General features: G+C 32.6%; 1 protein-coding gene across 5 annotated transcripts in view; it reads right to left on the bottom strand.

Annotated features, from left to right (window-relative positions):
* Positions 1 to 16,475, bottom strand: part of QKI (QKI, KH domain containing RNA binding) — a 111,321-nt gene that overhangs the window by 51,438 nt on the left and 43,408 nt on the right. For all 5 annotated transcript variants that reach the window (XR_014024736.1, XM_081314793.1, XM_081314794.1 and 2 more), the window contains exons 3-4: positions 11,408 to 11,524; positions 6,327 to 6,470 (exon numbers count right to left, since the gene is read on the bottom strand). Coding sequence is in view for 4 of the 5 variants with exons in the window: in XM_081314793.1 (XP_081170919.1) it covers positions 6,327 to 6,470; positions 11,408 to 11,524 (261 nt within the window). In the remaining variant the exon portion in view is untranslated. The remainder of the gene's footprint in view (positions 1 to 6,326; positions 6,471 to 11,407; positions 11,525 to 16,475) is intronic.

Below are 16,475 nucleotides of genomic sequence, written 5' to 3'. Positions count from 1 at the left end.
CTTTGTAGTATTTCTACATTTATAGTTGTTTGTTAACTTATAAGTAGATCATTTTTTTACACTATCCTAGATATAATTCTGAAATGACAACAGCCAAGGAACTACTATTATGCCATTCATGTCTTGCAGATAATTTTTATTGGCAAAATTATAAAAAAACCCTGTATTTTGTCATATATCCCCTGAGTTCATTTTAGAATGACATATTGTATACATAGAAGAGTCAAAGTTATAGTTTGATAGTCTTTTTATCCGCACTCTTAATCGGCAAATGTACCAGTACAAGTTGCACACTGGACTATGCTTAAATACGTTTTACACTGCTTCCAAATACAAAGTATTCAAAAGTAGAATTATAATTATAATCCTTACATTTGAAACAAGAAATGTTTAGATTATACTGTTTAGATTATAAATACTTGAACACAGCAATGTCTAAAATAATAAATTTCAGCATTAACATAATTTAAAGACTGGTTTTCCTTAAAAAATATTGCTATCATTTTAGACCCCTTAAATCCTCAAATATAAACCTTTCAGAATTCCCTATTATCTAGCCTTTGCATGAATGTTTTTTTGAAAAAAAATTCCAAAATGTCAGTATTTTCTATAAAGTACCTAAAATAAATCACAATAATATGATTCAAATATATTTACTAATATTTAGCTTCATGGGTCAATTTCAGGGAATTTTAACTGTGTAAGTTATAAAATAAAGTGCATGTTTACAACCAACACTTTATAATCTTATAAAAAGGTAGAATACCCATAAAAGTTGCTTATTTTTACAACTTTTTAAATCAGAAAAATTACAACCCAACTTACTTTTTCGGGGAGGAACTTATCAACCTTTGCAAGACCTGGAACATGACACAAAAACTGGAGTTAGAAAGAAGAAGCTCCTTACCTGTTAGGAGAATTCTTCCTTAGTCACCCTGTCCAAGCAAATAACTGCTGGGAACACTGGAAACTTTAGTCACCAAATACACAGGAAGCTCCATTCAACAAATGAAGACAATGTATTTGGTTGCCTTGCTTATCTTTCACTAATTAAAACATTCCCCAAAGAGGGAAACACTACCAATAGTTGATTAGACAATGGCACTCTGGAAGAACTCTATTTACAGGAAAGCAACCTCCATTTCTCATGCAGATGATCCTGTCCAGTCACAGATTCATTTGGGCAGAAAATATAGTACAGGTATCTGACCAGTTACAGTTGTGTCATTATTAGAAATTCGATTAGATTAAGAATGTTAATACTAAAATTAGAATTAAATGATTAAATTTGGAAGAGCAAAGACTGAGTAAAGCCATCAAATTTGTAAAGCATGCACTGTTTTCAAGGAAAACGAATTTTTCTAAATATAATCCTCAAAGTGCAAATTTAGCTCCCTGTATAATTATCATAGAGGAAGCTAATTATTTCTTGAATGTTAACACTGTATGCCACTTCACAAATAATTTGTTGCAATATTTTATTCTCATAACAGCTCAGCAGTCTGAACAAGACCAATCAACAAACTTCATAAATAAGCAGAGCCTCAAACTCAAATCTTCCTTTCAAATCACCACTGGCTTTAACCCCAACGTTGACAAGCAGGTATCAGAATGTATGGATTCAAGATTTTATTTTGAGAAGAACAAGAATAGTAAAAATGCAGCAAATATGTTACAATGAAAACTGTCACAAAATATAATCTATGCAGTAGATCTACAATCCTATTAGATGTTTTTAAAAATATCTGCACAACAAATATATCCCCCTGTTTATTGGCCCTTCTAAGCAGTCAAAAACAAATAAGTCAAGGGATTTTAAAGGTCTAAATCAGACCTACGAAACTTGTAAAGGAGAAAGGGCCATATTGATAAGTTAAAAATCATTATGGCTCATAAATACCTGGTGCACCAATCAATTATTTAATAGCTAGAAAAGTGACACCAGCACTGGAAGTGGTGGTAAGAGTTACAAGTGCTCAGCAATGGATTTTTCAAAGTGACAGTAGGGTGAATTAATACATTTTTTTTAAAAAAAAGCTGGCCAACTACACAAGACTGTTTAACAGGTCACATGTGGCCTGTGCGCTATATGCTGTGCAGTACTGATCTACATAAAGAGGAGCATCTAACCTCTTAATAAAACTATACAAAAATGCAAAGATGTCTAAAGTAAGAAAATCATGATTCTTACTAACTTCCCCAACACTACTATCAAGACCCACTGCAATCTCAGTATGCTGGTCGGTACACATTATGAGAGGTATTCTGACAAGTACTTAGGCCTAAGAATTTTGAATTTTATAAATTAGCATCAATACTTTTGAGGTAGATTGATTCTCCCCTTACAGATTCCTGAGAATCTGTAAAATTATTTCTAGGTAAAAGCAGCCTTATGTAGAATATGCATAGTAATCTAAGACATGATAACATGGTCATTGTGGCCAGGCTATACTAATTTAAAAAATGGCATAACAGACAAATGACCAGAACTGAAGAAAGCCGATCACTGCAGTTACCAAGGCTCCAGAAAGAAAACTAAACCAAGGAGTACTAACAAACCACAATCCTGTTCCTTGAACTGAATTTTCATTCAGAAATTCAATCCTACCAACTCCCAAATCTGGAACCACTCACTCACATTTTATGACATTTCAATTTCTGTTTACCAATCATCATCTAGCCTTCTGATCCCTTTACTACTTTACCTAAGTAAATGAATTAATGTCACAAAATTAATGAATTCCCTTGGAGAAAGTTACTCACAAAGAAATTCTGTTAAAATAAGAAAATCCTATCTTTAAATCAGGTCTAAATTCTCTTCATGGCCAAAAGTAAGATCAACTAGAGATGAAACACACTCTATAACAGATATTGAACTCCTAAATTTTAAAGTAAGCCAGGAACTAATGTAAAAGAACTACTACCAATTTACAGAAGTAGTTTCTAAAATTTCTAAGTGTGACGATAATACAGAATTATTTTCAACTACAATTAATTATTGATATAGTTACTCAAGGCTACATGAACTTTTGTTCAAATCTGCCTATTTTAAAACTTTACTATGGAGGCAATCTCAAAGGTGCAGTATCAGGTAAAGTACATAATCTATAACTGAAACCTATAGCAGAGGATTGCATCACAATAAAACTTCCTAGTCTTTCTGAATTCCCTACACAGCACAAAAAGCAAAGTTGAAGAGAATGACTGTATCTGTTTAGAAGGTTATAGAATATGATTTTCTATGGAGAAAAATAATGTAGAACAATCTGTTAAAAATGCACTTTCAAAACATTATTTATTGATACTTATCACATATTGATAGTTATTATTTCCTCTAATTGCAAATTCACATGATTAGGTGACATCAAATATGGAATCAAAACAAAATTAGAGAAACAAGAGGGCAGAACAAACATACTTGGGCAAACACAGAAGCAAGTAGAATCATAAAATGTTTTATATCCAAAAGAAAGACACTATACCATGTCAAAGAAGTTTAACAGATTGCGTGTATTTAATAGTTTCATAACCGCGCAATGTTCAGTCATACTTGGGGGAAAAAACAGAAAAAGTCAATGGAGAGGTGAAGAATGAAGTCAACTGTTTACATAATTTATAATAAATTGGCTAGCAGAATGCTGAACAGAATTCTGCAAGTAGATAAAGATACATTCAACATTCTGTTGTAGGTTCCATTTGTTACACAAATGGCTCTTGGTATAGAAATTAGATACAATAGTTTATTTTTTTCATGCTACTATAATCAGTACTTGTGTTCAAATATGCTAAACCACACTTTCCTTTTAGCTCAGTGCAATTTATGAATGTGAGTGAAAAATTCAATGCAGCTGGCAAACAGTGGTCTACAACTTAATGTGGTGGTAACCTAAATATTATATCTTGTTCAACAAACTGCATGTATTAAAGATACTAATATCAATTTCTCCTACAGTATGCCTACCAAGAATAATATTTCCTAAATCAAACTAAAAAGTTTATACCTCAATATTTACAAAGAAAATTTGGTAGAATCAATACAAACTAAGCTCTAAGTGAAAAATAGATTTCTAAATATAACTTGATGGCCTGCAGTTTAAGAATCACAGCCTTTAGTGTGATAGTATTTTAAACTACTAACATGATAGTCATTTTCTTTATGATTGTCCATGTAGTCAAGAACATTTAGATAGAGGCACTCAAATAAAACTTTGTTTTCTTGTAAAAATTATCTCCCTCCAACTAAAAATGGTAAAAAAAGAAGAAATATATCTGTAACATGTACTTAAAGCATATTTTGGATATATATCAAAATATTAACAGTGATAAAAGGATACAGAGTGCAAAACTCAAAATATGAATCAATAATAAACAATGATCTGTATTAAAAATATTGGCCAATTTTATCATTTGTTATCTACAATAAGAACTCAAAAATACTTTCTTTTTGCACATTTCATCTTTATATCCTTGTCCAAACCAACTAAAATCAACTTGGATGACATACATTAATTAAAAGTTTAACACAGCTAATTGTTTGCAGTCTCAACAAAAAATCAGCACAATTACACTTTAAACTTAACATATCTAGAACTAAGATGAGTTCAGTTAGAAATGACTATGTGTACTATGTCAAAGCAAACATTTTCCATTTACGACCAAAAATGGAACTAAATTAGTTTATCGCGGAAGAATTGATTGATTAGCTACCTGAGCAAAATTTAAATTAATGAAGTTTTTAGGTTTTTGTCTTAAGGCAGGGGTGTCAAACTCGATCCGTGACATGTTGCGATATATCGCAACTTTCTTCCCCTTGCCGGAGCTGGGGTGGCGCATCTTCTGTGTTACGCATCCAGGCTGTGGGCTGGCAGTTTGACACCCTTGTCTTAAGGAAACAAACTATTCTATACAAACTATTTCATTGATAAGAATGAACTTTCTTTTAATATTTGATTTTTATCTTGCTTTTATTTTTGGCCCAAATAAGATGGCGTACATACTTCATATATCTCTTCCTATGAGATGGGTAGGACTGAGATAGTATAAGATGTCTCGAAGTCACCTAGCTAGTTTTCATGACTAAGGGAGGATTGGAACTCATAGTCTCCTTGGCCACTAAATCAAACTGGCTTTCAATTTTTACTAAAATTGCATCTTTATACGCAGTTTCAATTGTTCTCAATGGCTGAAACGTGTAACTATTATCAAGCATGGGTGTTCAGAACTGATTTTAAATAGAGTTGTACCATTCTTCTAGCAATTGTCATAATTTAATTCAGTGCTATAACAAAGACATATTTATGTCTCTCTGATCATTTTATTATAGTATACAACTATTCAGATACAATTTTAGAAAAAGCCTTCTAACATGAGTTTGTATGAAAAACATATTCCAACTTTATATGGGTCTCTGAGAAACTTTTCTTTCTATATTAAGCAAACATAATTTGTTTGAATTTTTGTATTTATTTTTTTACATTATTTTTCTTCCTCTGCATGTTTCTTTCATTATAAATACCTATAACCGGACATCCTGTTCATGCACATACTTGGAATGAATATCCCCATCTCCAAAATGGTCTTTTATGGAACATAAATGATATAAGAAACTATCTTCTTACATAAACTACAACCAATATACTCACTTCTTCGATACATTTCTCTGATATTTATGTTCAGCAGAACAATTTTATAAGAAGAAAAACATTTCCTCAGTGAATTATGAAATCAAATCTCAAAATTATGGCTAATCAATAGTACTATAAAACCTAGTGAGATCTGATGGACCCTCTTTCTACCCACCTGGATAGAACAGATAAGACCAGTAACTAGTAAGAGTTACTACTACAGACTGTACATGGGTCATGCCGTGCTTAACAAATTGTTTTTTTTTTCTTAATAGCACTCCTTATTGTAAACTATTTCTGAAAATTCCACAAGTTTAAATAAGTCTTATAACTTTAAAAGTAACTTACTACAGAGATAGGATGCTTTATTTAATTGAAGAACCTCATTACCTTTCCAGACGATAGTAAAAATTATCTGAAATATTCCTGTTCCTCCTGTAAATCTATTAATATGTGTTCTTAGTATGCACTAGTTATATATTACTCTTTTCAAATCAGAGAAAGTTGCTTTTGAAACAATTGATAGCCTACATTCAATCTTACTTTTACATTACAGTGCATCATATACGAACAATGCTTTAGATGAAAAACATTGTATTTGAACATATTTCCTTTAACTAGATACTATGTAATACCACATGGAAGATAATATGATCTTAAGGAACACATATGAAACATCAATATGTCAATATTATTACTTACTGCAGGTACCAGTAATTTTTTTACTTCTTCCACAGCCCTCTTCAATTTAATTTCTGCTCTATTTTGAGCATCTTCCACAGTGATTAATACATGCAAATCTTCATTCAGATGTTCCCAGTTGGGCTTGCCTCTGTTTTGTTCTTCCTAGAAAAATGAAATATCATCTTTAATTGGTTAGCCTTAATTGCAGCAAGTCAGATTACTGGACAACATTAGAACCATATATGAATATGAGTGCTTATATGCTTCATAGTGCATTTTGTATTTCTGAAAGCCCTAACAATTATCAAATGGCCAAAAAGCCCTTTCTGTGGCTAATTCAACATAAAATTCAACATAAAAACTTTCTAGAGATTTCACTGAGTAAGAAACACAAAGCAATAATTTGACAGCTAAGGATTTTCTCACTTTCTACTGCTATCATGATATAACTCAACTGAAAACAAGATACGTTCAGGCTTCATGGGGGGGGGGAGGAAAAAGTGACAGTCACCTTAAGCCTTTTTTTTTTTAAACACCAGCATCTTCCAAACCTACTAATAAATCCTGCTCATTTCAATAGCCCATTCTTGGTATACTCAACAACTGAGTTTATTATTACTATATATAAAATTAGTTTCTTTTTCTTTTAATAGACACGAATGTTGTAGTGTCCCAATTTATCACACAAGCATGCCCTCATATAGAAAAACATTAGTCAACCTTATATGTCTACTATAAAAATTATTCATTTTAAGGCAATTGTTATTAAGTAGAAAGAGAACCTAAAAATTCCAGGAATTATATCAAATTTTGACTTCTACTTTTTCCCCCACTAGTTTTTATACATCTATAAAAGGTATCTGAAATACTACCACTCCTGTTTTTTTTAGTTTCTTCTTTGTACCATTTCAAATCAAATTATTAATGTAAAGCCAAAGATGCAGAGGTAGCACAGTGAAACCTTGGAATTGCATAATTACTGATGTGTTTTTCAATTAACTTAACATATTATTTCCTGTATATATGTAAACTGATCTTTTCACTACTTTCCCGCATACTTTAGACAAAATATCAAGAACTCAAATACAATTGCTTTATTTACTGCAGTCACACAAATTAAATATAAATCTAAGCAAATTCAAATGTGTATTAATATCCTTCACCAAAAGAAACATTTGAATTGCCAAGGAGTAGGAAGTATAAGACCACTGTTTTCTATATCAAGCAAAGCAGGTATTTAATTGCTATTCTGACACTGTCCTTTATCACCAAAATGCACATCACTGCTAAGTTTTTCTCAATATCACTTTGCTGTGCTACATCAAAGCAAAGTTGATGTTTCAGGGTCCTATTCACTCATTTAATACAGAAGCATAAATATATTTTTAGACACTATTATTATGAACACTGAAAAAATCTAATTCTAAAATATAGAAAGGCGAACATGCAAATGTGATATTTTCTCCATAAAAGATTGCTTTTCATTTTCCAGTTCCAAGAAGCTAGTTCACTTAATTTTGAATGCAGACTAATTAGGCATGCAAATAATCTAGAAGTGCTTTGAAATTTTAGATTGTGTGCAATCAATCCTATTCTTCTGCACATAGAGACTGCTCATTAGAAGATAAATGTCTCCCAGATGTCTTATTTTAAAGATCATACTATTAAGAAAATACACAATATTCACAAGATATTATGAACTGGATCTAAATTTAGTTGTATACAAAGAGGCTGAATGCCAGAACACCACTGAACAAGTACCTGAAATGGCAAATATAACATTTAAAATAAAGTAACATACTTTATATAGAGGGGTATTTGTGAGAAAATGTAAGTAAACATGGTGGTGCAGTGATTAGAATGGAATATTACAGACTAACTCTGCCCACAGCCAAGATTTGATCCTGACCAGCTCATGTATGACTCATCCTTCCAAGGTCAATAAAGCAAGGACCTAGATTGTTAGGGCCAATATTGGCTGATTCTGTAAACCGCTCAGAGTGCTGTTAAGCACAATGGAGCGATATATAAGTACTACTGCTATTACTAAACCAACTTACATTGTCATAATTTAAGAGAAAATTTATATAAAATGATGTAGTGCTGGTATATGACACCAACAAAATTATCAAAACTATTTATAAAAGTATTTCAAACCAGTGCTGGAAATTCGGGTTACCAATTCATATACTGTAATGATGCAAAACGTTTTAAGGACTCACACTGCTTGAAAATCAGAACTTTTTTATTGTGACTTATGGTACATTGCTACTGTAGATGGTAACTGCAACAAGATTATTGTATACACAATGATGAAAGAGTAATGAAATTCCCACAGTGGAGGAATGAACTATGAAAATGTCAGAATTTGCAGAAATGGAGAAACTGAGCTGACTAATCAGAGAACAAACAACAAAAACTTTTTTTGAACAACTGGAACTTTATATTGACTTTTGTTGAAAGAATAAAAAAATGAATCAATGATTTATGGATCTGAAGACTAAGAAAGGACTAAATGAAGAGGTGAAGGTCCTTGTATTTAGGAGAGAACACTGATTGTTGTGCACAGCCTAGAATTGCTTTTGATAAGATGGGTAGCTATAAAAATTTAATCAACCAATCAATTAATAACTAAGAATAATATAATTATCTGCTTAAAGGAAAGTTAAAAGTCATCTCTGTCCTTTGGTTTTCTTTTTTATTTTCTTGCAATTTTCTATGTTATTTTTCCTTTTCTTTTGGTTTATTTTTATATGAACATTTTCAATACAAATTTTCTATATATACAATAATAAAATTATTATTAAAACTATTCAAAGGATAAATATGAGATTCATTTTATGCCATTTTTAAATGCAAAGGGAAACACCTTTTGTATCTAATATGCAACATTTCTAAACTTGATTTCCATTAAATGAAAGCACTGTCTTAAAATCTGTTAAATAAACAAAAGCACAGTAGTTGGTTTTTTTCAAATTCTTTAAATTGAATGCAATCTAATCACCATTTAAGACATTCATTACCATGTTTCCCCCAAAATAAGACCGGCCCTATATTAACTTTTGCTCCAAAAGACACATTAGGGGTTGTTTTCTGGTTAGGTCTTATTTTCAGGGAAATATGGTACTAAATCTGTCCATCTGGCTGACAATCTTAACTAGAGCTTATTTTTGGAGTGGGGCTTATATTACAAACATCCTGAAAAATCATGCTAGGCCAGGGCTTATTTTCCGGTTGGGTCTTATTTTCAGGGAAACACAGTAACAGCATCTGGTAATAAAAATAGGTTGTATTTTTAAAAATAATCTCATAACTATTATAATTAAATTACACATATAAAATAACTAAAATTTCAACGTTACTATTATTTATTATTCTAGTAGGTAAATGCTGAACAATGAAACTTGTCTCTCAAAATAGAGGTTAAACTAATTGGAAAACCAGGAATCATTTAGCTGCAGGATAATGAGTATAGAATAACCACTAAAATTCTACAAACTGAGTAAAAGACAGCATTAGAGACTGAGAGAAAGCAGTTTATATTTCATTTTTTAAGTTTACATAGCATCTCTTTCTGTACAACCAGCTAACAGGATAATATTTCTAGAAAAAGCAATCAAATTTCCATATATTCACTCATTCAGTGAATCTTCAACATTCTAGACTACAACGAAATAAACAGAGTTGCTTTAACTTCAAGGCCTTAAAATGTAAACCACACAGAGAAGCTTCTATTCCTATAGTGTAACAGTTTTAGCCCACCTATCAGATATACATATATTGTGATGCTGATCAGAAAATAAAGTGAAACTGAATTGCTGATGACATCACTAAGTCACATAGGTGCCATCTTCCAGGATGTCTAACCCTAGTAGCCTCCATTCAAGCAACCTAAGTTCTGAATATTGAATGGGCAGCCATACATTTTTTCTAATAGTATTTATATATTTATGTTTCTGAGCCTAGATGTGGTTTGCTGGATGATACCACCCATATTAAATTATGCTCTTGGTACTGAAGTGATCGTGGAGAAAATATAAAATGCATTGGAAAACATTAATTGGAAAAAGAAAAAATAGAGGAAGAGGAAGAGGACCTGAGCTAGATACAGTATAATCATTCCTCAGTTTAGTATCTAAAAATATAATCAAGCTAAAATTAGCTATCTTCTAAATTATGTTATATCTTAGTCTTGTTTTTTTATATTTCACATAATAATCAGAACTCTATAAACATAAAATTTTATTTTGCATACTTTTGCATATTTGTATTTATATTCTTATAAAGTGAAAGCTAAATACTAGTGCCTTAAATTTTATAATAGTGCTGATATAAAAATAATTAATTAGTAGTCTTGAGATTAAAAAACTGAATCTGTTTCATATCAAACTCTCAAAATACAGCTCTTTTTTATATAAAGAACCAACCAGAAGATTTAATCTATTTTTCAGTGAATGGTTAATTAACAATGACAATTATAGTAGAGAAAACTCTTTTTCTAAACGTGATACTGTCTTTAGGATTTTTGCAATGAACATCTCAGTCATAACTACAACAGAGGAGCCAAGATTACAGACCTCAAGTATTAAAATCAGTCATGACTGACAGTGATGGTTAACCATGATTGTTAACAGCTATTTCTTAGTCCAGTCAGTTTATATATTAGGGTTTACTGAAATATGTAATTTCTAAACGTTCTTTGCATAATCCAAATGTACTATGAAATTGTAATGGGCAGACAAAAACTAATACAGCTGCCCCTCTAATCTTGAAAATAAGATTGCATTTAATTCTTGTTTAATTTCTCTCCATATCTGGAGGAATAAAGATGTATGTTAAAGAATCCCTGTAGACATTCTGCCAACACACACACACACACATCCTTTGTAAGTAAGCAAAGCCTCAAGATTTCCTTCAGAACATATATGTACAAATGATTTAAATAAAATAAAGAGCTTTTTTTTCCAAAGTACTACATAAGTTAGTAACATAGTAACTATGGAATATTTTATTAGCTTAAGCATTTAATTATATTGGAAATTCTGCCCTCTGTGAAAAAGTTTTCCTGACAATAAACTGCTAATCTTTAATGAACTTACCTTTTTCTTGTCTCTCATGGACCCTTTGCCTCGGACCATTATCTTACATCCTGTTTCAGCCTCAAGTTGTTTAGCTGTTAGCCCTCTAGGCCCAAGAATTCTTCCAACAAAGTTAAACTGAAATTTTAAAGAAGAAAAATAATTGCTCAGAACAGAGTGAAAATAATTAACAGCCCGCATTCTGTAAAACTTTGCCTTAGCACATGCCTATAATTCTGAATTATTCCTTCAAAGCAATGAAAACAACTTTGTTGAAGTTAAAAAAGTGCACTAGAAAATAGAAAAAAGCTAGCTAGTAAGTTACAACAGATGCTAAAATTACAATATATTAATTGTGAAACAATTAAACTTGTCAAAAGAATTGTAAATTTCCACAAATTCAGTGAGTGCTGATACCCAGTACTTATCAGCTAGGAGGAGGAAGACATCGTCCTTTCAGTGGGTGTGCAAGTCACCTAAGGAAAGCATTATTTGGTAAACTTCACACCACAAAGAAGGGCCATTACAGAAATACAGGCAAGACTACTTTTTTTCGAGTGAGCAAGGGCCAAAGTCTCTTGTACAACATTGTAATTTAATTTTTCTTCTTATAGTGAAGGTGGGAAAACATTGTAATGGCAACGGTGAAAGCTGTTTTACAGGATGGGCAGAGATTGTTTGATAAACATTTGACAGGGAAGAATGATCTCTCCAGAAGCACATTTACCACAGAAGAAAGATTTTATTTCATGCTGGGTATCAATATCTAGCACCCTTTGTTTCAATTCAGACCAGGCTTTCCCAGGACCATGCCAATGAAGACAGTGGGTTAACAGTACATGATATCAAATAATATAACTGGCTTATATGACAATATAAAAGTCTTACTATATGTAAACCGAAGCACTGTTCCCCCCTATTGTAGCTGGGATATTATTGGTATCACCATCAGCAAAATGAAAAGTTATATTTGAAAGTTTATGAGCCCTAACGGTGACATCTCTCTTTTAGGCCATCAAGGCTTAGAATAATATATCTAAATGTTTAAATCTAAATGTCTGATCAATGCTAAAGCCATTCTATTTTCTAAGAGTAGCAGGAATAGGCCTTTTAGGAAAGGTGACTAATTTTGTTAGTAGACTAGTAGTTATTAACTACTAGCAGATCACAGAAACTCTGATATCTACTCCATGTTAGCAAGGGAGTTGCTATATTGGAATACAGGTGAGCGAAAACAAATCTATTATTTAAATAGATTATTTAATTGCTTTGCCCATTTGTGAATGTTGATTATGGGTGAAAAAAATCCTGAAGCACTAGAGCAACACTGTTACAGTGCCTTCATATGGTTTCATCCTCTGCAACAAAAGGTGAAAAAAGTTTTCCCCAGCACCTAGCTAGGATTGAATCAAAATCTGCCTTTAAAACAGTAAAAGACAATGTAAAGGATCCCATGTGGGTGACGGTAGTATTTTTCAGTTTGAAGATGAAGAAGAAGGCAGTATCAAGTGCTGACTGTCCTTCTTGGAAACCAGCTTGTTCTGCACTATCCAATGTTGAGTTTTCCACAGTGGTGCCAACTGTACCCTTGATGAACAGGCTTATAAAGCTGGTGTTAGTTTACTCTTTCTTATTTCCTTTTTGGTATATTGGTATTATGATAAATCAATTCAAATCTGGAAATCTGGAAATAAAAGAGCCTTGGTGGAGCAGTGGGCTAATGCCTCCTTAAGTAACACCAGCTGCCTGCAATTAGTGCAGGTTCGCATCCCACCAGGCTCAAGGTTGACTCAGCCTTCCATCCTTCCGAGGTAGGTAAAATGAGGACCCAGATTGTTGGGGGCAATAAGCTGACTTTGTAATAATGCCGCTTGGGGTGTGTGTGAAAGCCCTATTAAGCAGGCATATACATAGAATGAAGGCTACTGCTAAGCTTGTAAGCCGCCCTGAGTCTTCGGAGAAGGGCGGGATATAAATGGAATTTAAAAAAAATCAACATATATAAATAACAATGCCAGGATTCACCATTCCATATTTGTCTTTAGCATTTTTGCTAAGCCCTTCCACCTGGACACAACACTGGAAGTCAGTTTGCTGTGGTAGCAGATAATAATACAATGAAATTTAAACATTTGGTGAATCAGTAAACAAGATGTGAAAAATTTGGCTTATATTTCAGGAACCATCAAGCAATAAGCATGAACAGAAGTTACAACAGCACTGGAAAAAGTGACTTATGACCATTTTTTACACTTATGACTGTTACATTTGGATGGTGGACAATTGGTTCATATTTATGATGGTTGCAGTGTCCCAGAGTCATGTGATCACTTTTTATGACTTTTTGACTAGCAAAGTCAATGGGAAAGCAAGATTCACTAAACTACGGCAAGAAAGGTCGTAAAATGGGGCAATAACAAATTTAACAAATTTCTCATTTAGCAACATAAATTCTGGGCTCCGTTGTGGTTGTAAGTTGAGGACTACCTGTATTTCAAATTAATATTTTTTGATAACTGGGCAAGCTTCTTGGCTATCAAATTTTCCAGGTTGGTTTTTTTTTACAAAAATTTAACAGATTGAAATTATTTTCTATTCAAGGACAATAGCAAATGATGTGAATTAGAGACTATATAGTTGTTAAAACCTTCAATAAGCTGTCACTAACCATACCACATTCACAATCAAAGAATGGTTTTGAGAGGTGCTTGGTCCCTTAAGTCCAAAGTCTCAAACTCAATTAGTAACTGGAAGTTACTCAAAGCATCTAAGATGCACTACTTGGCACAAATAGCTAGCTGGAATTAGAGGGTATGTAGCAGAGCTTAGTTTACCTCCTTGGTCCCCTTAATTCTCTTAGCTCTCTCCCTAGGGAATTAATCAGGTGATCTGTAACCAGTTTCTGAACTTGAATATTCATTACTATCTTCACTGCGATCAGTAGACATCATGATTAGGCTGAGTAGCAATCCAGAAAGAGGCACTATTACAAAATACCGTAGACTAATTGATACCAGATCAAAAACTATAGTACTATTTACTGTATAGGAATATATTCATCAACCTAAGTACTGAAGTTCTAATAACACATTATAACGTTCCCTTAAAAACAAGAACATAGAAATAACTCTAGTGATTATACACTTATTTTCTTTCTTTCTGATTAGTTTTAAGCCCAATGCTTTATTGAATGACAGCCATTTAGTAAAGGATTAGGGTTAGTCTTCTCCGTGGCAGCTTTAGCACCAATAACATGATCTTAAAATTCCACAGAGGTTAAAATGATTGCATTCTTCTGTCTTACTAAATTTGTTTTATTGCCTTGAAATCTTTTTGAATACTGAACTGCTCCATATATGAGGCAAAAAACTCCATATATAGATCCCAGGTTTATCCAAACCTAGGGAAGTGAAAAGGCAAATGCAGACACCACTTATCCTGTACAGACAGTTAAGTCTATACTTCAAATAAAATCCAACAGGGGGAAAAATGAGGTAGAGAAAGGAAAGCGTATATATTCTTTTACCTTCTTTAAAAATGCATTTCACTATTTTAGCTATCAAAGGTTCTGCATGTACAGTAGATAGAAGACCTAAAGGAGCCTAAAGGGAACAAATGGATAATTACCTGGTGGCTTCAGTATTATCTAAAGATGGACCATTATCTCCAATAACCTTAAAGGAACAGATTTCATATGAAAGTCTAGGAATGTCATATGAAAGTCTAGGAATTCAGGACCAATCCTCCAAAAGACCCAGGTGACTTGGAGCCAATAAAGAAAAGTTGGCAAGGAAAATTAAGATAAGTCAAGAGCTTTTACATATAGTCTTCACTTATCAACTATGTTGTTCAGCGACCAAACATATGATGGTGCTGAAAAATTGGGTTTACAATTAATCCTTCAACTTGCATCTGTCACAATGTCACCCAGTCACATGATCACCATTTGCAACTTTAACAGACAGCTTCCGGCATATAGTCAATGGGTAAGCCAACGGGAAGTTGTAAATGATGGTCAAATGATGTTGCACTTAACCACACAGCACTGACATATGTCCAGCAGTCACATGATATCTCACATGACCAAGTTGCTTAGTTATTGAGTTGCCAGTTTCAATTGCAGAGGACTATCTGTAGTTCTTTTCAGCGCTGCTTGCTTAATATGGGAAGTTTTCTATGTGGTCTTGACTGTTTATCAGGTTAAAAACAATTATCTTTTCATACACAATTTCAGCCTTATATAACTTGTTGCAACTAATTATCTCAATTTTTACTTGATTACCTTTGTTAAAACTTTAAAAATCCTTTCCTATTCCAAAGAGGGATTTTAAGTGCAGCATAAATTCAAAACCATGTGATCTGTCTGAAGAAGTAGACGTACTCAGATATCCCAGACAGCATATGTGAATGTTAATGGCAAATACCCTCTAATGCTCCCAAATATACTCCTAGAAATCAAATTATTCTGAAATGCTTGTTCCTTGCTTTTCCATTTAATAATTAATATGAAGTAATCCATGTCACTTCCCATAAGGATACTATAATTGTTCAGTACAATGTAGTTAAAACCTTTAAAATCAAGTTTGCCTCCTGCTAATTTAATGGAAATAGCCATTTAATTTTATTAAGAAAAATAGTAGAGAACCAATGTCCATTCTGTTTTCACGGAAAAAAATTAACCCTATTTTTTATTTTAAACCATATTTTGTATGCATGAAACTTGAAACTAGGAGTTAATTGAATTTATGTTCTTTTAATAAAATAGAATCCAGTTAAAAATACATGTTTAAGAAATGAAATATAATGTCAGGCTAAGTCGACATGCAAAGGTTCAATTAAACTGATTTACTGGTAAAAGCTTGTGCACAGGAATCCTCTCAACTAAAATTGATACATCTAACGGCACTCAAGGGAACTGGACTTAGTTTTCTTGCAGCTATGTAAGGATTCTAGGCTGATCTCCCTTTTCACTCCATCCCCAGATGTTATCCCTTGTCCCACAGTTAGCAAGTATTTGTTAAGAAAACATAATAACTACTTTCTATTAATGCATTATACAGATGCACAATTTTTGTAGCACCTGTTTAAA

Source organism: Vipera berus, assembly GCF_964194415.1.
Source record: "Vipera berus genome assembly, chromosome: 1".
NCBI classification, from domain to species: domain Eukaryota; kingdom Metazoa; phylum Chordata; class Lepidosauria; order Squamata; family Viperidae; genus Vipera; species Vipera berus.
The sequence above is the reverse complement of the archived record's forward strand: the minus strand, read 5'-3'. Positions and strand labels throughout refer to the sequence as shown.